This window comes from Sycon ciliatum, chromosome 7 (genome assembly GCF_964019385.1).
Source record: "Sycon ciliatum chromosome 7, ocSycCili1.1, whole genome shotgun sequence".
NCBI lineage: Eukaryota > Metazoa > Porifera > Calcarea > Leucosolenida > Sycettidae > Sycon > Sycon ciliatum.
Window position 1 is genome coordinate 18,987,867 of NC_088649.1, and position 23,230 is coordinate 19,011,096.

The following is a 23,230-nucleotide window of genomic DNA, read 5'->3' on the forward strand; positions in this document are numbered from 1 at the left end:
CAGACTTGATCTCTCGCTCTCTCTTTTCTCACTCTTCAATGTAGTCGTTTCGTTCGTCTTGGTCTCTTGTCTCGTCGTCTATAATAAATGTCGTTCCCCCAACCTACCTGTTCCCGTTGTAATGTCTGGATAATGTGTCGTCAGTCGTCCTGTTTCGAACTCAACAGTACCATAAACCAGCGATAGGCATACCGTCATTGAAACTCTTCCCAAGTGGTCTGGACATGTGGTGAATTATGTACATTCTTCCAATCTTCTTTGGCACTGCACCAACGCCTTAACAATGCATACAAATGATAGGGGTGGCAGATAATTTGGGAGCAATCTGAGTGTGTGAGCATGACTGCATACTAATACTGGTGTTGTCTGAGATGAAAAGGACGCTGACCAGATGTAGGGTGTATAGTGGGACTGTTATATCTTCGCTCTCCGCTCCTCAACCTCTTTCCACTTCACATCACAATGCACCAAAGCCTGTAAAATTGACAATTGCATATCGGAGCTTCAAGCTTCGATATAACAGCGTATGCTTCACAGCTCATGTCAACCAGCCTCCATGGCAACCAGCCTCCATGGCAACCAGCCTCCATGGTAACAATTACCTTATACACAAATGGCTACTACGAGTGTCAGTGATATATTTATGACGCAGAAAACCAGAATATAACACAAGGGCCTAACACAAGGGCCTAACACCAACTGATTGTGTAGCCACACAATCCCACATCAGGAAAAAAATACCGGTATTCATAATCTAGTACAACGAGACTCCAACACTGTCTGTCCTGTAATTACTTGTAATGCGTACACCACGCATGTAGAAAAAATTGATTAATACAGCATAGTCACGGTATGTGTTTGCACACAATGACACCATCATGATGTAGATGAACAAGTACACTGTCAGCATTGTTTGAGGGCTGTGTAGATGCTGGAACAACAGCAGCCAATACTCCGGTTGTGAGCTCCTGCTGAATGCGGACTGACACAGTAGGCATGGGATCTCTGAGATAGATGCGCCGAAATGTAAACTTTTTGTTTTCAGCCAACCGCGCCCATGACCTCATCAGCAGACAAGACAGCAGCTGCAGCCGTCGACGATGGAGTGGCACCGGGTTACCGTAATGTCGCGTGCATAAGCCGGATTTGTGCATAAGCCTGTCTCGTGTAGAAGCATGAAATCTGCAACAGCTTTTCGCGTACAAGCCTGTCGCATGCATAAGCCGGGCCAGTACACGAGACGCGCCACGTGTCGCATGCGTAAGCCGGGCTACTACGCAAGACTGGTGAGCGCGCCTTTTACATGTTCATGTTTGCATGGTACCGTACACTTGCACACGCGGAAAACGTGGGAAGATGCGGAAATCAACACCAGCTGCGCTCGACGGCCATGCAGCACTCTTCAAGCTTCAAACTTACCTTTCCCATGGCATTTTCCGTCTTGTCCCTTGGCAAGTTGCTTGTTTGAAGTTGTTTCGGCGCTCCTCGAACTTTTCACTTGTGTTTGTTGCAGTCTACCCGTAGATAGAACTCATCTCAACCAAGTCTGCTTGTCGAAATGCCGAAAACACATACAAGCCTGGTCATTGAGTGGTGCTTGTCATATAAGCCTGTCTCGTGTATAAGCCTGTCTTGTGTACAAGCCTGACTCCATCACCGGCTTATAGGCATATAAGCCCCGGCTAATGCACGCGACATTACGGTAAATGCCCTTTGAACACCGATGTGTCAACGCCAACGTCATCCTCCAGTCCAAACCCCACTCGGGTAGCTGGATGCATTGACACTGCAGTTCTGGGAGCCTACCGTCACACCTCTGTCTTTGGAGCTGTTTGGCTTCGGAGAGCCGTGATTGTTGCCGGACTGTTGGTGTGACCTGGGTTGACGCTGTGGTTTTCTTGGAGTAATGTGTAAGCTTAGGGGCATGGCATGCGCAGATCCACCCGTCCCTACGGGCTCCTCTCCCTTGAAAAACGGCTCAGGGGAAGCCTCCGAAGGCTTCCAGCGGTTGGCTTTGCTGTCCCCTGGTCTTGTCCGAAGCTTGATGATCGTCTGTCTTTTCCATCCACGTGGCCATGACTTTGCAGCAGCCTACGCTGTAACTCGGCCCAAGCCTTGTCCGTTCCGCCTGCTTCGTTATCTGCTCATTCTGGGCAGGCCCAAATATTGACTCTCCACGGCTAGCAAGATCTGCTGTGGCAAGGCTAGAGATCTTGGGGTGGATCTTAGATAAACAGATGGAACGTCATTTTATGGTGAGTGCCTGGTTAGCATCTCCCAGGAGACATGATGCCGCCGTAGTGGCCTCAATAATCTCCTGACCTTGTTCACCGAGGTCAGGGTTTTGGGTGTGCTCAAAGACTTCACACAATGAACACACCACGGTCAACCGACTTCGCCTGCATCAGGTACTGCGGTCTATCCGGCTGAGCCTCCGAACAAGGTGGCTTCCTGATAGCAGAATATACCATGCGAGCGACTTGCGCATCAAAAGCCAGGACTACAAGTAATGCTGAGGGAGTTTCGGAGCGAGGGTAGCGGCGGGAAATCGCCTGCTGGGATTTGTGTTGGAGTTTTGAGTGAAGGCATGACTCAGGAAGCTTAGCAGTTTCGTACGAAACATAAATGGTAACCCCTTCTTCCTCCTCATCTCTGGCATCCACTGGCCAGTTAGTGTTGGGACCCACACACTCAGACACCAGACTATGTGTGCTACCAGATTGAGAGTCTAAATCATCAGTTGTCACACCAGGTAGCGTCGTACACGAATCATCAGTTGCCACACCAGGTAGCGTCGTACACGCGACAGGTGGCTTAATTGCTCCAGACCTGCTGAATCTTCAGGACCACTCAGGTCTGAGAGGAGAGGTTGTAGCCTAGGTGGCTCTCTCAAGGTGGATCGAGCAGCAAGTGGCTTCAGCGTGAGATGATTTATCAGGTCGCCACCAACAAACTGACCACACGTATGCTCAAGACCGATTCTAGAAGCCTGCACGGGCAGACTTCTGCATACAGTAGAACTCGCCAAAGAGGAGTCAGCCGATTGTGAAAGAACTGGGATCAGGAGTGGATCAGTTTCCGGGGTACATGTACCATCCACGATCTGCGAGTCATGCTCTTGCCTAGAGTTGGACTCCAAATTTCACTGCCGCATCGACTAGTATGGCATTCCAGGGATGCCAAACGCCTCTCCAGTGGGCGCAAGGCATCGCCCAGAGCCTGCTGGACTAGAGCAAAAACATCCTGAGGTGCGCATTACATACCGAAACTCAGACAACAGAAAACTGCAACTAAGTACTTCCTCGAGCAGAGAAAAAAGGTGAAGAAAAAGCTAGAGTTTCCGCGTTTGAGCTGATGGGTTACGTGTGGGGCAGTTTTCTTTTACGAAAATTTGTTTTTTCCCAATTTTTAGTATTACTGCTATCTCGAGCAAAGGAAAACCCGATTTCAGGTTGGTATACGCTGTTATATCGAAGCCCGAAGCTCCGATATGCAAATAGAATATGGGGATCCAAGAGAAAGTTTCCCACTTTCCAATGGTTTCATCGCTTTTAGGACAGGAGAAACGATCATTAGGAAATGTGAGTTGCTAACACTATCTACCAGACCAATGACTTACTGTAGAGCAATACTGCAGATGCAGTTTACATGTCTTGCTATACATCCAAAAGATGATAAAAATTGTGTACTGAGATAGATCTGGGTGCTGGTTTCTATAAACTAACCTTCACCCGATGATTGCCAAAATCAGCAATAAAGACCGTTCCATCGTTGCTGATTGTGATGCCATATGGATTAGTGAACTGCTCCCTGCCATTACCCTTGCTACCAAATGATGAAGAGTTATTGTGGATGGACCTATAGTGATTTTGTGTTGCACCCTGCAGATACATAGTAAAGGTTATATTCAAAACTTAACAATCCTGACCGGGGTATAATCACACTAGCCTGTTGGCCAATCAGTATTCATCATACAATCTGTTCACATAATGTGAGACAGCATAATGATGAATGTTCAAGATGTTATTCATGCGGTCTTTATAACATACCATGCTACGTGCATGGTGTTTGATTACGTATTGTCTTAACAACGAACACATATTGTTTCAACAAGAAACGGTGTAGGGATTTACTGCCCGGGAAAACAAACACACTTCAAAAAGCGATGCTGTGTAGACTGAAATGAGTAGTATTGGTCAATCCTTCAACTTTGCACTTTTAATGTCTATCAGGCTCAGCCCCATTCCCCCAGTGCTGCATTGATGAGGTCACACAGGACAGAACCGTTGTGTGTGTGTGTACTTCTGTGTGTGTGTATGTGTGTATGTGTGTGCGTGCATGTGTGCGTGCGTGTGCGCGTGTGCATGCGCGTGCGCATGTGCGTGCGTGTGCGCGTGCACGTGCGCGTGTGCGCGCGCATGTGCGTGTGTGTGCCAGCAAGTTCGGTTGGTGGGTACACTTATGCCAGATAAAGTTGGATCTGTTGCCAACAGGCTCGGCTGCTTGAAGGTGTAATGTTGTACCTGTCACCTTTGTTGGTTCCAGGGTTCATATACTTTTTATTTGAAGTGTACATACCTGTTTCCATGGGCTGCTTCTGGCTAGATTAGTAGCTCTTGTGTAATCACTGGTGCTAGTAAAGCTTCTAGTAAATCTACTCTGATTTAGCCACCCACACTAGTAGCAAGTATTACCTTCACTGGGGGCAGGGGTAACTGCAGTTGGATCTCAGGACGGATACCCTGATGTTGTCTATCCTTTTTCTGCACCTTGTCCTTGCCCACTTACTGAGGTGTGGTGGGCTCATAAGTGGGATGATTTTCAAGTCCACCCATAGTTAGGGGAATTCAGGGGGTATCGGCCCTTGGGCTGTTCAATAGCCAGTTGAGTCCTCTTTCCAGGGTTCCTTTTGAGCCCCTCTCCCCTCTCCCGGGGAGACCCAACGTGACCAGTTTTGGCAGTGAGCAAGTACAAGTACAAGTGTGTGTGTGTGTGTGTGTGTGTGTGTGTGTGTGTGCGTGTGTGCGTGTGTGTATGTGTGTGTGTGTAAAGGTTCTGCTGATCGCCAGCTGCCTGTAGCAGAACAGCCGGACGCACGTCAATACCATGCCTGCCTTCGGTGGTTCCGAAGTGCCAGTAGACTTGCTGTGCACAAGTGCACGACACCCGCCCCGGCATCACCGCCCACACCCCAGCGCATGCCAATCACCAGCCATCCGTGTTGCAACCAGCATTGCGCTACCTTTGATCGCTGTTTTTAATCTGCTCCTGGCTTTCGGCGACACAATTGCAATCGTGGACGGCGTCGTGGGTGAGCGGCTTCCTAGTGGCAGTGCTGAATTCTCTTGAACTCTCTCTTCTACTCTCCCCTGTCTCGGGGGCGGCGTGGCCAAGCATTTGGCAGCTGTACACCAGGCCAGGTGTGTGTGTGTACGTGTGTGTGTGTGAGTTGTTGAGTTGAGTGACGGTAGGGGTTGACGGTTTTTCCTCCGTCTTCTGCAAGTAGTTTCCAGCTACGGTTACAGGAGCATTAGATAGGTTGCGCTGAACCAGACGAAGTACATTTTCTCGTCGCGGGCGAGGAAATGAATCAGTGTCAACACCATGGTCACATCCAATGTGACCACTCGTACTGAACCTCGTCCGCCTGAGACCGGAGGCTCTGCTAAACCACGCTTGGAGTTCGGCTCGCAACGTGCGCCAGCAGCAAGGGGATTTGTGATGTCCATGGGGACGTGGAATGCCGGAACTTGGTGAACGTGGATGGCGATTTGAACACTGCCTCAAAATTATCAAAAATTCAAAAAAGACAACTCCGCGAGGAGAGAAAAATCGATCTTGTTTGCCGGCAACTGCAGCGCTACAGCATGGACGTCATTGGACTTCAGGAGACCCTCTGGTTTGGAACTAATTTCTACCAAGTCAGTTACTGTCTCGTCTTGGCGAGTGGCCGTCTGACTCCGTCTGATGGCGCCTGCGTAGTGGTGCTCCGGAGGATATGGAGGTTGCGCGTGAGATATTCCTCAAGGGCATGGATGTTGTGCTGGAGAAAGTTTGGACCCCGAATCCGTCCATCGAGGAGTGGTGGAGTACCCTCAGGACGACCACCATCAGCATTGCCAGCGACTGAATGGGTCGGGAGAGGCGCCGACAGCCAGAATGGTTTACAGACAAGCGCGCAGAGATCGAGTCGGTACTCCGTGATCAGGACAGTTGTTACTCAACCTGGATGTCAACGCGGAAGGCCAGTGATCTGGAATTGTCCAATAAATATCATAGTGCGGCGCGGTGCACCATGTGGAGGCTGAAGCGAGACTGCCTGCTGAGACAGGCAAAGGATTGTGAATGGTTTGGCCTGACGGCGAAGAGCGGTTGGTAGTGTATGGGTTACATCAAGACCACCTTGAGTGGTATGCATCCCCGTACAACAACTGCTATCAGAAACAAGCAAGGAGAGATTTGTGATACTGGTACTGCCTTTGCGAAGATCCAGCTAGCTCTTTGTTTTGTTTGTGATTACAAAGAAGTGGAAGATGTTTGGTTGCTGCTAGTGTGACACATACATCTTACTTGAAAATGACTTCCTTGTATCGAAGGTAGCGGTGCTGCCCATGCGGCTCTGAACTGAAAGACGTCGGAGCTTGTCATCTCCGTCTTCAGCTACATCGTCAGATGAATCGCGGCTTCACGTAGCTAGATTGCGTTCCTTTGGGGCTCGGGTTGTTGGGGTTATCACTCGCCAGAGGTGTACTGTTTTCTGCACACGCACTCACCATCGTGTTGTTCCTCACATGAAAAATTCAAAATGTCGACGAACTTTCGTGCCCACAAAATAAAACTAATGAGATCATCTAGGAAGAAGTCAAAAGGTGAACGCTCGGCTCCTTTTTATTTCGATTTGGCTGCTGCACGTGGGTCTCTGCGTCTTTGCCATTCTCCTTCTGTACGACGTACCAATAGGGCCATTTGTGTTGGATCATGGAGTTCAGAAGGCACACATGCACCGTACATCATGGTACATCGGAACAGCTGGCTCGATCGACCAGCACACGGGCTTGACTTCGTTTTTGACGACGAATGTAAGCGTAGAGGTCAAGTCTGGCGTGACGTCACTCAGTACTTGGGGACAATTTGGGCACCTTCTTTTCAAGTTTTCACCCACTTCCAGCTAGGGAAAATGTAGTACACCATCGTGATCAGGAGCAAAAGACTACAAGACAAGACAAAGAACAGTTTTGGTGACAGCCTGTCTCATTATGTAGGACTCAAACAGCAGTCATGTCCCACGTAGCAGTCACCGTCCCCAAAGTCACTCATACAGACAACATTACTCACACTCCAGTCACAGTTTGCGTCTTTTGAGAAACCAGTTGTGGTGCCCACAAACCAGTCACAGAATGCCACGACTTGACCTCTTTGCGATCACGTGTGCACAGAGTCAGAATACATGCATGTATGGCGCGCAAGTAGTACTGCTTTATGTGTCCAATTATTATTTCGAATTACAGTATTGTGCCCGATTCGATATCAATATTTTTTTTCATCTACTCACATCCTCCGTAAGGTTAGTGAAAGAGAAGACAAGAAGCAGTCGCTGGCTGCTGAATTACGCCTGCCGTGACGATTTGAGGCCATCCCTGCCCTCCTTCTCGCTCCTGATTGGAGAGCGAATACTGCGATGGGATCAGCGATACAAATTTGCAATTTCGAGTCGCAGTCTGTGCCGACATCGCCACAGCCAATCTCTCCAAGCGTCCACCACATCTAGAAGACGTCGATATTACCTGGAACAAGCTACGTCTTCCCTACAAGCAGCGATACTGAGCGAGAACACGATCGAAACAGGGAAAATTGTTTGCCCTGAAAAGCATACTTTTGAATACGTTCGTTCTCCATACTTTCAAATGGCAACCAATCCATGTCATACATCAGCGCTGAAAAGCATACTTTTGAACACGTTCGTTCTCCATACTTTCAAATGGCAACCTACCCATGCCATGCATCAAAGCTGGTGACTTGTTTTGGCTCTCTGTGACTTGTTTGTGACTGTCGACTAGTATCAGAGGATTTGTGTGACTGTATGACTGGTATTAGGGGCAGTGACTGCTATGAGAGGCCTGATTGGTATCAGAGTCCCACATAATAATTATAGAAACATGTTTTGAAATCAAGCCTGATTTTCAAGATGCAATGTTGGCTCACAAGCCTGGTTTTAGTGTTGCCATACATAGAAATACCTGTCTTATTATAGAAGCCTGTCTCATGTAGAAGCCTGCAAAAATTCCCCCTAAAAGTCATGTCAATTTGCTGACGATATTCTATTGTATGTTTGCGGTACGCAGAAGAATGCACTTAGCAACTCCCTGTCTGCAGCTGTCTCAGCCATTAGTACCTGGCTGTCAAACCGCAATTTAATTCTAAATGCCCGGAAGACACAAGTGCTCTTCCTGTCTACGCCACATATTACTGACCACAATCTTGCAGTCTACTGTCATGGAGTGCAGCTCAAGCAAGTGACATGTGCAAAGTACCTTGGAATACATTTGGACCAGGATCTTTCTTGGAGGACTCAAGTTGATTCTATGGTCACCAAACTTGCCAGTAAAATTGGTATTCTGTTCCGAAATCGACACAATATTCCGCTGACTTGCCGAGAAACCTGTGTAAAGTGCCTAGTATTGCCAGATTTTCTATATGCATCAAATTGTTTTTCTGCTGGCTTTTCCTTAACCCAGTTAGGTAGGCTTGAACGAATGCTAAAGCCAGCTTTGCGTTCAGTGCACGATACTGGTTTTTGTAGCCCATCAAGCCCTTTATTTGCGAGACTTGGTCTAGATCGTTTGGCATCCATGTATTGCAAGAAATTACTGTATCTGACGTGGCGCTGTTTGGAAGACCGCTGTAGTGTCACATTAAGTCAAATGTTCGAGTTTAAATAATGGTCTTGCAACGCGCAGCCTTGTATCACGCACTCTTAAGTTGCCCATGCTCAGAACTGCCTTTGCCCGTCATGGCGCTTCCTTCCAATGTGCTAAGCTGTGGAATGATTTGCACCCTCTAGCGTGCTGTGTGGATAACTCCGCCCGTTTTAAGAAACTGTTACCCCAATGCCTTGCTTTTTCACGCTAGTAATTATGACTTTCAGATATGCAAAATGCGAACATGATCACCTATCCAATACCGGTAGTCTATTATATTAATTATTCATATCTTTTTGCATCTTTCCCTCGAGTGGGTCTATTGTTATTAGGCAATTGTCTGTTATAGTCACCACTGTAAATAAAAATCCAATCCAATCCAATCCAATGTCAGCCCCGGCTTTTATAAACGACTTTATGGTATTTGGGTAAAAATTACTTGAGGAGAGCTTGTAGCTTATTCTTTTAAAAAGTTTGATTACTTTTTCCCCACACTATTATACACTAGCAAGATATCCCTTAAACACTCATACCCAGACAAAAGTTTAGTAAAAATTGTCACGCTTCACGTTAGACTTGGCTTGAATCCGAGTTTTCCACATCAGCAGAAACACCACCACCCTCTCAGGTGCATATGCAGCTACTAGGTGGTGGGAGGTGAGTAGATCAGACCTGACCAGACTCAGCCCAACGCAACAAGGAATTGGTTTGGAGTAGGGGTGAAACAATTATACCGAATACTCAAGTGCTCGCCCGGTTTTTTCAAAAATAATCGTACTCGGCATAAATCAGAGTACTCGTTCATACATGGTACATGCATTTACCACAGATATCTGCGGTTTCAGAGCAGCAGTCGACAGATATCGACGTGCAGACTGTGTGGTGAACATTTGTTCACGAGTAGAGAGAGCCCAAATGACCCACCAACCAATATACCTGAGAAAAATGACTTACACTCGGTTCAATCAGGGTTGTATCGTGTAATTTTAAGGCCCTTGGTGTGCAATTTTTAGGAGATAAAGAATACTCGAATACTCGAATATTCGAGCGGAGAAAATCAGAGTACTCGAACTCGGGATCTCAGTGCCAACTTTCACCCCTAGTTTGTAGATGGGGTGCTGCTTCGAGTAGTTGGTCTTTTAATGCGAAAATCTCAAAGAGCAAGAAAGCAATTCCAGGCCACTGGCAGCAACTGGCTCGGGAGGAGCCGCAATAAACCTACATTGCGCCAAAATGCTGTTGCAAAGAAATGCCAATGAAAATGGCAGCAACTGGCTTATGATGAGCCGCAATTAGCGAAGCAAATCACCAGTTAGAAGCGATAGAGCTCCGCAATGCAGCAACACTATCCCCTCACAACCCCTGCAGCAAGCAGTTATCAAGGAATGCGATTCGCCAAATTAGGTCATTTCATGGATAGAACATACCAATATTTGTAACTGTCCATGTTAGAAGTCAGATTAGGTCACTCACTGAGGCAAGCTGGGCTGAGATCTTGCACTTGGCCTCCATAGAAACGTGCATAAAGCGAAGGCCCACATCTCTCTGCCATCTGGCGGCGAGACCAATCAGTGAATCAGGTATCCTTGACAACTAGATATTCCTGCCATGGCGGTGGTAGTAGCGGCACAAATTCGAAATGAGTATGCCGAGTAAAGTTCGGTGTTTGGCACAGCAGCACTTTCAAGCAGAAAGTTGACAGTACTGGTGAAAAACACCTCTGGATAGCGGCACACCATTGCCAAGTGAGAGTACTGATGAAAAGCACCTCTGGATAGCGGTATACACCCCCCCCCCTCCATGGTCCACCGCAGCTGCTCTCTGTGCTGCCACCGCGCCATAATATCACCTCTGCCAACCCCAGAACCCGCAGCGAGCACTGTAGTGTCAGTGGCCATGACCACCAGCTCCAACACTAGCTGCCTGCATCTGCTCCGCCGGCGCTGAAGCGCTCGTTCCCACACTGTAGCATCAGCGATTGGAACTCCCTCCCTGCCGCTCTCCTGTCCCAGCCTCCCCACAGCAAGAGAATGCGATCATTCAAAACGAACGTTTATCGCCATCTTCGCAGCACAAACTGGCTCTGGGAAGTCGATTCCCTATGAAAAGTATGATGCTATGATAGTTTCTCCCCCCAACCCCCTCGTGTTAAGCCTTGGGTTTTTCGCATCTTTCTGACCTGTACAGCTCTATCTTCTTTTTTTCCTTGTTTTGGTGCATGTTTTTGGCCGTGACGCCGAGACCTCAGGTCAGCAGAGTCATCAATGCCCCACCATCACTGCTGCGTCTAGGCACAGCGCCTGCTCATTACTTGTCAGTTTGTCCTAGTCTCCGTACCATTGTCTTTCCTTATTCTTTTCGAGCTGTTTATGTGAACATAGTAAAAAAAATTACCCTTGCCAAGTGGACAGTACAGGTGGAAATAGCTCTGGATAGCGGAACACCCTTGCCAAGTGCATGTAGAGGAGCAGATGCATTCCGACTGCCAATCATCGCCAGGTAGTGTAGCATACAGAGGGAAGTAAGGGCAACTAGCCGGACCAATGACAATTTGGAATCCCTTCAAGACGGGTCTGTCATTAATCTCCTCTGCAGCATGATTATGCTGCCAGATTCAAATCTGATGCAGTCTGTCGGCAGGCCCTCGATCAATTCGAAGCATCTTTGCAACCGACGAATGCCGAAAGTGCACCAAAACTCAAGGAGAACGCAGTCAAGCTCAGCCAAATTGGGGACGGGCTGGCGGGCATAGACAAACTTCCTTAGAATAGGCATGGTCATGGGTAATGTATATGCTTCACTGCCTCAATCACATGGCATTGTTGGACAACCATCAACACTGCCTTGATAAGCCAGGTCTTGGCCAGGGGATCCTCTAGACCCTGTTCAACGTGTGCATTTCTTACATCATCCAAGTAAATACATATCACACAAGGACAGACACAGTGAGCAAAAAAGTGCAAGGTAGCAAATGACAGGATCAGAAGCTGAGTAAGGTTGCAGATTGCAAAGGGATCAAAACCAACAAAACAACATTCACCGGCAGAGTGTGGTGCATCTGATATCAGCAGCAATTGCACAGGCAGTTTACTTGGGACTTCGCTCACAAGAACACAGGAAGATGACCCTGTTCTGGGTTTAGCTGGGCTACTGGAGCATGACAACGAAATTTCTGCACAAGAAAAGGAGAAAGCCAATCGGCAGTGACATTCTGGGAGCTAGCAGTGTGCATCCGATTTACACTAATTGATGACATTTCGGAGTTTGAAGCTTGAAGACGTTTCAGCAAAATCTGATGCTATCCCTTGCAATGCAGGCTTCTACAAGGGCCTTATAGATCCTTCTACTCAATAGACTGCAGCATGTGGGCGCTGTTCCATGAACCTTGAGTCAACTTCCTGTTGTAAGCACCTCATGATGGGGTGCCATTTGCATCTGTGTGTAGTCTGGAGGTCCCGTGATAAGGTTCTATTAGGATTGATGACATGGGCAACAAACAAGAGCTTATCCGATAGGGATTCGAGTTGGTGTTGGATATTTTCTGGCTGCTGATTGTGCTGGCCAACACCAACATGGATATCCTAGCCTAGGGCCGCACACAGTCCAGGATGATACCGAGTTAAGTCAATGATCTTACAGAACCTTCCACCTTTGCTGGCGCTAGTGACACGAATAGATAGAGGAAGGACCGCAGCAGGATTACTAATTATTAACGCTTGGCGGGTTTAAATGTTTAGAAAATCGTCATAGGAGTTGCAAAGCTTGGCATTAGAGAAGTGGTTACTGACAATCCACTCTGTGGCTGAGGCAACTGAGTCAAAGAGATTGGCAGAGTTCCAGCACAGTCCAAATGCTAGAGCACGTTCTGCTAGAGCACGTCCGTACTATTAGCTGCCTTGACAGAATATGACAAATAGCGGGTGGTCTTCAGAACATATTGTGATATGCCGGAACACACTTTTGATCCCTATCTTCACAAGATACACTGGCTGAGGTGGGGCCATACTAGTAGCTTCTGATTTTGACAAGTTAAGATGTACTGAGCAGAGTATGGGAAAGGAAGATTATGAACGCATGCAACAGGTATTTGCAGTTCACGTTGGGATCGTGATCCCGTCAAACTACTGGGCTGGCAGCTGATCTTTAGCGGAATATTTGTTACGTGGATGATCCTTGTCACAGCGGTTGCAAATGTAGATGAGCTGGCCATATGCAATTGCCGAGATTGAGGTTGAGGTAGATGATGGCGCCTGCATTGTTGCGGGTGAGCAGCGAAGATGATACTGTTTGGGCTTGGTGTGCTAATTCAAGATGAAAGAAAGGACACATGTTGTGTTCAGACACCAGGTGAACAAGGTTTCATGACATACCGGTACATTCAGGCCTAGCTTCACCTGGGATACAGAGTGGCCAAGTATGTACGTCAATGGTATCAAATTGCTTGCCTGGCTAAAGTGCTGATTTTACAAAGCCCGTGTGAAATACTGCCTGGTGACCTGCAAAATCCATGCACTGGGATAACAGCCTTCCTGCAGTATAATAAGAGTGCATTGATAATCACAACATTCATATCGAGATACCCTGCTGTCGAACAAGTTGTGATAGCATGCACACGTCTACGAGCCAGGCGAATGGTGCCCGCCACCGCTTCAACTGATATTGCATCCCCGGACGAACTAAATTTGAGCAAAAAAAAGACTTCTGGTTATCAACTGCCTCCAAGGTCTAAGCCAACAGTTGGTCAGAGAAGTTCCAGCAGGATATGAACCTGGAGTCATCATATTTCCAAGCACATATCTTGATCACCCAGCCAGCAGGGTGTGGAGTATGCAGCACTCACGCCATTGTCGGCTAACACAGCTGGCGACGCTGGTACTGTCCATGGTTGCAGCAAGACAGAGGTTCCAACCTAGTCCGTGATGGCAGAAGGAACTTCATCCTGAATTTCTTCTCGAATCCCAGCTGGACCCAAAGTGGATAAGGGACCAACTAGCAATTCGCACATGTCCACGGCGAGAGGGTCAGAGTCATCTGAATGCTTTGTACCCCATGCCATCCAGCAATCTCTGAACCAAAATGCACAAGTGTCACTGAAGTCTGAATTTGAAGCGTAAATATAAATCAGAAAATCAGAAGCTAATAAAAGCTAGAAGTCCACAGTAGACGACGGCATTGTTTCAGGCACTAACAAGCGCCAATAAAGTCTGATTTTGAAGCGTGGAGATGAGAGGATGAAAATCTGATGCCAGGACAAGCTACGAGTCGCCAATAATATGACTTTGCAGTGTAGCCGACATCAAGAAAGAAAGAAAAAGCAAGCAAGCAGCCATGCACATGCACGAACGACACCATGTTGGTTGGCGTTACCATGGAAGATACATGTGACGTCAGGCTAGGCGTGCGCAAAGCTCTGTGTTGGCAATGCAAGTGCAGTACCACATAGCACTTAACCCTTGCCATGCTGGGCGACTTTTTTTCCAATCGGCCGGCTGTCCAGCGCACTGACTGTCTCTGTGTAGTTTACACACAGTTCTGAACGAAATTTATTCTCATTTCAATCCACCTTGATGGATTTTCATCATCCTGGGCTCGTTGGAAAGATCAGGACCAAGCGAATCCATCATAGTAGATCTCAGCGACAGAGACACACCAGTGCCACTTCCACCTCCTCTCCAAACTACTCTACCATGCCTCGGAACGGCACGACTCAATTTCACGTTCTTGTTCGACATCTTGGCCAAATTCAACCGATTTTCACGATTCGAACTGCGCTGGAAAGCTGAGATCCAAGCACTTCATTAATTTTGATGTCCATCACGCATGCATCGTGCCAAAGGGAAATCCCCTAGCCTGCTCCAAAAACTGCGAAGTCATAAACCAAAAATATCGCGTTTGCTCCGGGCCATGATCCCGGTGTTCATCATGCCACGGCTCAGTGAGTCATTATCTTATCGCGCAAAATTTATAAACTTCGGAAAGATGACCTCAAGACCTTTCCTACGGTGTATTGATGGTTGCTATGCGTTAATGTTTCCCGGAGTTACGATAGTTTGTACACTGGCCCATGCACTGCGATATAATGCGCGTTCGCCTCGGGCAGTGATTTCGGTGTTCATCCTGTCGCCGCTCAGTGATTCTTTATCTTATGGCGACGAAATGTGTATCTTCGGAAAGATGAGCTCAAGACCTTTCCTACGGTGTATTGATTGTCGCGATTTGTTTATGTGTCACAGAGTTACGATAGTTTGTACACTGGTCGATGCTTTATACTTTGGCAATTAGAGTAGTTAATGTGTGTTAGAATGCATACGGGCATGTTTGCATTTGTCACGCACCCACAATACTGTACCCATTCGAAATACCTTTATTTAATGCTCGAATTCTTTTCCGCATATAGGCGCTCATGGCCGAGCACGTCATAGTTTCAGAGTGCATATAATATTATTATGCTCTCCTGGCTCGAAAAGGTTTGCGGTGCGTGACAAATGCAAACATGCCAGTATGAATTCTAACACACATTAACTACCCTAGTTGCCAGAGTATAACGCGCACCTGAGCATAATGCGCAGACCTAATTTTGCCAAACTCTAAGGCAACTCAAGGTATATCGGGAGTATATTACGCAGCCCTGATTTGAGAACATTTTGGATTACAGAGACAGTACTATATTGTGATCAGAGCCAACATTTTCATAACAATTACATCTGTAAATGCAAGTGTAACATATGGTGTTTCATACACATCTTGCATTTGCAGTGTGGCTGGCAGAAGACACCAGAAATAATTATATGAATATGTTTTGTGTAGAGTCGCGGACTCAGATGTTGCAAATTTGGCTACAGTGAGATCCATAGTCATTAGACTATTTCCAAAGTGCACATATTCTCATATTTGGAGCACAGTACTCACCAGTGACTTGCGGCCTGAAATAGCGTATCTAAAGTTCAAACTACACTCTGGCAAACACGGTCCAATACTAGTGTGACAAAACTCACCGCGATTTTTCCCTCCAAGTCACTGCGCATGTCAGATTGAACTGCAAAGTTGTGAACAAAAACACAAAGACAAATAACAAGTAAACAGCGTCCTCTGAGACAAAAATGCGATAATACTCATAAAATTTACACACTTCACGCTCTTTACGAACATCTTGAAAGTTTTTGGTTTCACAAGTCTACTTTCAAGCCTTCTCGTCAGGTGAAATGCAGGCAAGGGAAAAGGAACAGGAACAGTGGATTAAATACAGTAAGAAGGTGGTAAAACAGCGCAAAGAAGAAGATAGCTAAAGTTAGGAGTATCATTACAAATACCAAACAAGGCGTTTCTTATATCCATACTATCCCTACACACACAATATAGCTATTCTTAAATCCATACTATCCCTACACACACACAGGCAAACCTCGCTTATCCGGTCCTCGTTTATCCGGATCCCTCGCCATCCGGAAGAAAATCGCTGGTTACCGATGTGCAGCATATGTTATGCATACAACATAACCGGACCTCGCGATCCGCATACCGGTGCATGATTTTGTGTACAAAACAGTTAAAATGTGTACAAAAAGCTTCGTCATATCCGGTTGCATGTACATGTGGCTTGCACTTGCAGAAGCTAGAATCAGGGAGTTGTACAGGCAAATGAGGTCCTTGACCTGCTGGGTGCATGTGGACAGCACTTGTCATTTTTCTCGCTTGTTTTACATACTGGGCAGTGCACGCTAGTTGTACTGCATAGGACCCGTCTACATGTATGTATGATGTCACTGCTTTTGACATGCCACATGCATATATATATATATGTTGGACTCAGTAGAGCGTCCAGCCCCTATATGATGTTCAACCCCTATATAGAGTCCATTGGTCCAAAATCCACTGTACAGAGTCCAAACTTGGAATCAACTGCGAGCTCAAAGTTTAGATGAACATCACTCCCTGTATAGAGTCCAGCCAATTGGCTTCATCCCTATGTAGTGTCCATTGGTCCAAAATCAACTGTACGGAGTCCAAACTTTGAAATCAACTATAACGAGTCTTTATGTGGACAACACTTCCTGTATAAAGTCCAGCCAATTAGGCATCCCCTATCCAGAGTTCCAAATTAGACATAGGATCTGCTGAAAGCAGTGAATATTAACCAGAAAACGGCCTCTCCCTTTAATCCTTTACATCATTCACTTCTCAAGATAAAAAATAAGTATTGAGGTGCCACTGCAGCCACTTCATTACATGAAAAACCCTACAAACACCATCCTTAAATCAAGTGGTCTCTTCGCAGACGCTGCAAATTACAATATCTCAATCATGTAGTGTTGCCAAATTATTGTGCACGCACACACACATGCACACACCCACACAACGCCAAGAAAATACCTAGAAAAAAAACAAGAATCGAAAGAGAATAATGGAGAGCCCAGGATTAATTATTTGTTTTCAAATTATTGCGCGCGCGCTCGCGCGCACACACACACACACACACACACACACACACACACACAAACTTATACAATGCCAAGAAAACACCAAGTAAAGAGTAGAGACACAATACATACGCAACTCCAACAGCCATGCATACGTTCACCCATTTACAAGTAAAGTCAAGAGGGATAACAAATAATTATACGAAACGAATGCATACGTGGCCGTGGGCGGATGCACGCACGTTTACATACATGTACATGTAGTAGTGGAAGAGAGTAACATAGTGCAGTGGTCAGCATAATACTAGCACATGCTGAGAGTGCAATAGCAAGCTTCACCATTGCTCATGGCCATGCAAATGTTCAGCAGCACTCAGTTCCGCAAGCTTCTGAAGATCAGCACACCTGCAACAAATAGATAGCACAAGGATACGCTTATTACCGTAATGATGCATGGGAGCACACAACTACCAAGTTCTCAACGAATGTGATGCTCAATGAAAATCCATCCACTCAAAGACCTGTGAACAGGTGACGGTGGGGACAATAATCTATTAGTAATACGAGGAATAAGATCGTTTGTGCACACTCAAGACGCACAGACACACCACCATACATGAAGTGTACACAGTGGTTCACTTCACTGCAACTAAATTGAAATGAGATGATTTGAACAATCTGTACAGCGTTGCCGTCAGTCAGTCTTCCCCGAGATGGAATTGCAATGATTTGTTGTCACGAGGCAGTTTCACTGACACAGTGTCATGTTTGTCACATCAAAACGGTTACTTCATGGAATACGAGTACATGTATTAACTTGAGAAGCTTTTTCTTGTCATCGGCATACAAGAAATCCTCCTCCTACTACTACTACTAGTACACTGGCACTGCGTTTGTGGATCCCATTGTATTTGACATCATACTAGAGCCTAGTAAAAGAAGAGTGTCGTGGAGTTCACATAATTATCATAGGGATAAAAATACATTTCTCATGAAACAAAATAATAATTGATGATAGCTAGACGATCGTATACGATTGATGCAAAGTCCTTGCAGTCCTTGAGGACTAGTACGAAGTGGTTGATTACATGTAGGGCATTCATTCAAGCAACATCAAACAAACGCGATACGCTCCTTGAAAAATGGAAAAAAATTCAAGCATATTACGACAGAACAGCAGACCAATCGAAACGAGTAAAAGCTTCCTTACCTCAGTCATCGTCCTGCCATGTAGTTGGACAGCCTTTTTGACACGGTGGTACAGGCAGCTCTTGTCCAGACAAACAGGATATCCTTGTGGCGTCGAACGAAAGAGAGTGTCAGTGTATCTGACTCGTCAGATTGGAACTGTGCTGAACTTTTCTCGTTCTCTGCTTTCTGCTTTCATCCCTCGATCTGATGAAACCGTTCAAACGTCTTACTGGCAGCAATGGCCAGCCAAACAGGGGATCCTTGTGGCGTCAAACGAAAGAGAGTGTCGGTGTACCTGACTCGTCAGATTTGAACTGTGCTGAACTTTTCTCGTTCTGCAATTTCTGCTTTCATCCCGCGCACTGATGAAACGTCTTCCGAGAACCACAAGACGCTTTCCAGATTTGATTTTGAACGTCTCCTTATCCTCCTTGGTTACCTCGGGGCAGATTACTGTCAGCAACTGCACAGCAGAACTGGCAGCCATGGCTGAAGTGAAGAAAGGAATACGCTGCCACGAGGCAAGCAAAACTGAAAAGGTATTTGTTCTCTTTTGGGCACAACTCACAGGACGGCGTGACTGGATAAACTGGACTCCTGGACCGTGAATAGGGGACTTGTAGAAAAAGTGTACTCCTTATAGGGGATTGCGCGGCAGGATGAAGCTGATCAAAACTGAGTGGATTTTGGACCAATGGACTCTATATAGGGTGCTGGACATCATATAGTGCATGGACTCTATACTGAGTCCTACATATATACAGTATGTGTGTTCAGTTATCCGGTTCCCTCGCCTATCCGGATATTTTTGTGGAAAACGGATGTGTGCGGTTTAGCGAGGTCTGACTGTATCCATACTATCCCTACACACAATATAGCTATTCTTATATCCATACGTATATAATAACACATGGTACGGAGGGCATTATGGCTGATTTATGCCCTAGTGCGTAGCCCGAGGTCGTGCACCGTAGCCCAAGGGCCGCAGGCCCGCGGGCTACGGTGCGCGACCGAGGGCTACGGAATAGGGCATACAGTCAACCATAATGCACGACGCACCATGTGTTTATTATAGTTCATACATGCCACGTGCCTAGTTGTAGACAGAATAAGGTAAACATGGTCAAGGGAGGAGGAAGGTTCCAATCAGCTGTCATATGAATGAAGGGTCGAACAAGATCGGAAGGAGGTTTCTCTGTGGAATGATAGAACGTTTTGTGTCAGATTTACTTGCAGTTCCAGGAATATGTCTTTGCATTTTGGTGCATGTTAGTGTTGCCTATTGGGCGGTAGGGAAGTTAGCTGATTCGCTGCTGCTTTGGAGTTAACGTTGGACTCAAACATCCTTCACCAAGTGGCACTAGTAATTAGACTGGTTTTGAGAGTAGATTGTAAGTGTTCTTATTCGGAACAATGATACTTTTTGACATACATCTGAGATTGTGTTTGCATTGCTTTCAGTTTGCTTGACGTCCATATGTACACTGGACATGTAGCTAGGTAAATTTGAAGTACATGTACATGTAGATACGAAGTAGTCGGCGGAATAGCGCGAGCTCCAGTGTGGGGAGCAAACCCTTTCTTATGTACATGTAGATGTAACTGTATATTTTGTAGGAGTTCGAGATACAATCTGATCTATTCCAGATACTTTGTGATGCATGTTCACCTGTCGACTTGTTAGTCTCAATTGACTTGAATTTAGGAATGCATTGTAATGACATGCTGTGTACTATGTCGACATTGCTAGTAAAATATAATTGTTTTGGACGGTGCACGTAAGTAGTTTCGTTTTGTGTGGTGTGTGCGAGTGCATGCATGTGGTGTCCTTAGGAATGGTCCCATGTGTTCTACAAGTATGTGCGCTAGAGTACTGGCAATCATGTACCAGGTCACTGCCCAAAAGGCATGGCTCGGTAAATGAAAATGAAATAAAAGTAAATCAATCAAAAACCAATTGTAAAAATCAATCCAAAACCCAAATCAATTGTACAGTTAGCATAATGTGATTTACTTTGGATCTTGAAGTAATACACAAAGAGAATGAAAATCAATGGTTAGTAAATGAAGATCGACGTACATGTATATTTATCAAGCTTAACAACGCATTGAGGGTGTTGCTGGACTTTAATTGCTGAGGAAGAGAATCCCATGATTGGTATGCCAGGAATACAGGCGAGTCGCTCATGGAATTGTTTCTTGCAATCGGGAAACGAAGCGAGTTCCGGCTTGTTGAGAATTCATTTAACCAGTTTAAGGAATGCTGCACATGCTGAGGGGCAGTAAAAAATTTGATTTTGTGAATGTATACGCAGGAGGATCGGTCAATGTAATGTTTCAGAGGATATGTACAGCAATTTTCATAGAGAACGGCTATGTTGGTCTCGGGCGGCAAACGAAGTATTGCCCGGAGAATCTGTCGATGCACAATCTCCAGCTTTGCAAAGAAGCCATTACCAGCGCCACACCACACCACACAGCAATACAATAAAATAGGCAAAACGTTTGTATGATAAAAGGTCTTGCGGCATTCCGGTGAAATGTGGGGGAGATGGCCATAAAGAACACCGACGACTGAGCTTGCCCGCTTTTCCAGATTCTGGAAATGGTGGGACCAGTCCAATTTGCTATCAAGTGTAACGCCAAGGTGCTTGTGACGAGAGGTTATAGGTATCGGGGTAGGATCATCGGGGAAATGGAATATAAAAGTTTGAAGATGTGCAACATCTGATGACGCGTTGGGAACGACACACGTGATCTCGGTCTTGGCGGAGTTCGGCCGGAGTTTCCACCTTCGCATCCACTTGACCACACAGTCTATTCCTACCTGCAGGTCTTGACACGAGACGGGGAGCGACCGGTGACTAGCCAGAAGCGTGATATTGTCCGCATATAGCGAGGTGTTGGGAATTGCACCGATATCATTCACATACATTAGAAAAAGCAGGGGCCCCAGAATTGATCCCTGGGGGACACCAGAACACACGCGTTCGGGGTGGGACAATTGACCTGAGATATTTACTTGCTGTGAGCGACCACACAGGTAACTCTCCAGCCACCGCAGTATGCGTCCTTGAATCGAGAATGATGCGATCTTAGCCATCAGCCCAAGGTACCACACAGTATCAAAGGCTTTAGATAAATCGAAGAAGTTTGCGGTCGGACTCCACCGGAAAACCCACTGCATCACGCCTCACCGTCCGAGGAGCTGACATCAAATCACCTGACGACATTGCAAATGCCCTAAATAAGCAGTTCATTGCATTTGGTACTCCGGATTACCCTCAGTGGACGCTCCCGCCTTTTGGTTTTCCAATGGAGTCCGACCGCAAACTTCGGATAAAATTGTGTAGATTCGGTGATGGTGTTTGGGCATTTTGGGAGAATGAATTGAGAGTGCGGAGAAATCTGCGGTGCTTCAGCCGCGAGAGGTTACGGGTCTTATTCCGTTCTGCCTTATACACAGCTTGATTTTTAGGGGTTTGATACTTCCTGTACACACTGTACGAGCCACGCTTCCGTTTGATTTGTTCTCTTAGTGCTGGTGTTAGCCAAGGTGGTCGGGCAGATTTCGAGGGAGTGCATCGAATTGCCAATTTGCGTCGCTCTAGATAGGACAGCAGTATCTCCTCCAAAGTGACGTACAGTATATCTGCAGATAGGGATGGATCACCCCGATGTAGTTGAAGCACAGCCTCCCAGTCAATATGAAATAGACGCTCATTGAGCGCAACTGCCGTTTCATTCGGCACAGATGAGATGTCCAACGAAGCAAGGTTACTTCGATGTGGAAGCTGTTTGTGCTCAGAGACAGGAGACCGCGGGGACTGTGACATTTTAATTTTACCAAGAACAATACAGTGGCCAGATTGGCCCATAGGTGCTTCAGCATGGAGGTCGTCAATGGCGTGGGGAATATCCGTTATGACAAGATCCAGAGCCGCTCCAGGGCCCGAGGCAGACTCGTGAGTGGGGAAGTTTACCAATTGCTCCAGAGAAAACATCTTAAGCAAACATCGCAATTGGTGACCTGCTGTGTTGGTAATGTCCCCCTCCCAGTCTGAACACCTAGCGTTCAAATTCCCCATCAACACTACTCCAGATGTAGTAGCTTTGACAACAGTCAGACAGCGTTGGAGAGAGTTACAAAATGTATCAATGGCGGCAGCCGTGTTCGAGGGTGGGCGGTAGAGGGATCCAATGAGCAGGGACTTGTGTCAGCGTTGGAGAGAGTTACAAAATGTATCACACAATGTATCAATGGCGGCAGCCGTGTTCGAGGGTGGCCGGTAGAGGGATCCAATGAGCAAGGACTTCTGTCTCGTTTCGTTTCAACTCGACTTCGTTCTAATCGACTTCGTTCTTGTAGCACCTTGCTCGTAATTTCAGCTTACAAATCTTTGTATCGTACCGAACTTCTGTTGCGCGCCATTTATTTCTATCATTCCAAACTTCTGTACCGTTCCAAACTTTCTAAACGAAAATGACTGTTGATCCGTGTCGAATACCTGCTGGTAGTTTTCCTGTGTTTTCTGGCGCGCCTGGCGAAGATATCGAAGTATTCTTTTTAGAGTTTGATTCGGCTTGCGAGGCGTATGGTTTTCTACCTGTCGAGCGCTGCGAAAATTTGTTAGATGCCGATTTTGATCAAAGTTGTAGCTCACCTGTCCCCTCATCCTCGAGACTTTTGACTAATGATCGCGA

The 23,230-nt window shown here is 46.4% G+C and overlaps 1 protein-coding gene across 3 annotated transcripts in view; it reads right to left on the reverse strand.

Annotated features, from left to right (window-relative positions):
• The window catches only part of LOC135821161 (tripartite motif-containing protein 2-like), a 274,795-nt gene that overhangs the window by 111,407 nt on the left and 140,158 nt on the right, over window positions 1-23,230 (reverse strand). For all 3 annotated transcript variants that reach the window (XM_065334230.1, XM_065334229.1, XM_065334228.1), the window contains 2 exons: window positions 15,914-15,954; window positions 3,726-3,881 (listed from right to left, as the gene is read on the reverse strand). In XM_065334230.1, the coding sequence (XP_065190302.1) occupies window positions 3,726-3,881; window positions 15,914-15,954 (197 nt within the window). The remainder of the gene's footprint in view (window positions 1-3,725; window positions 3,882-15,913; window positions 15,955-23,230) is intronic.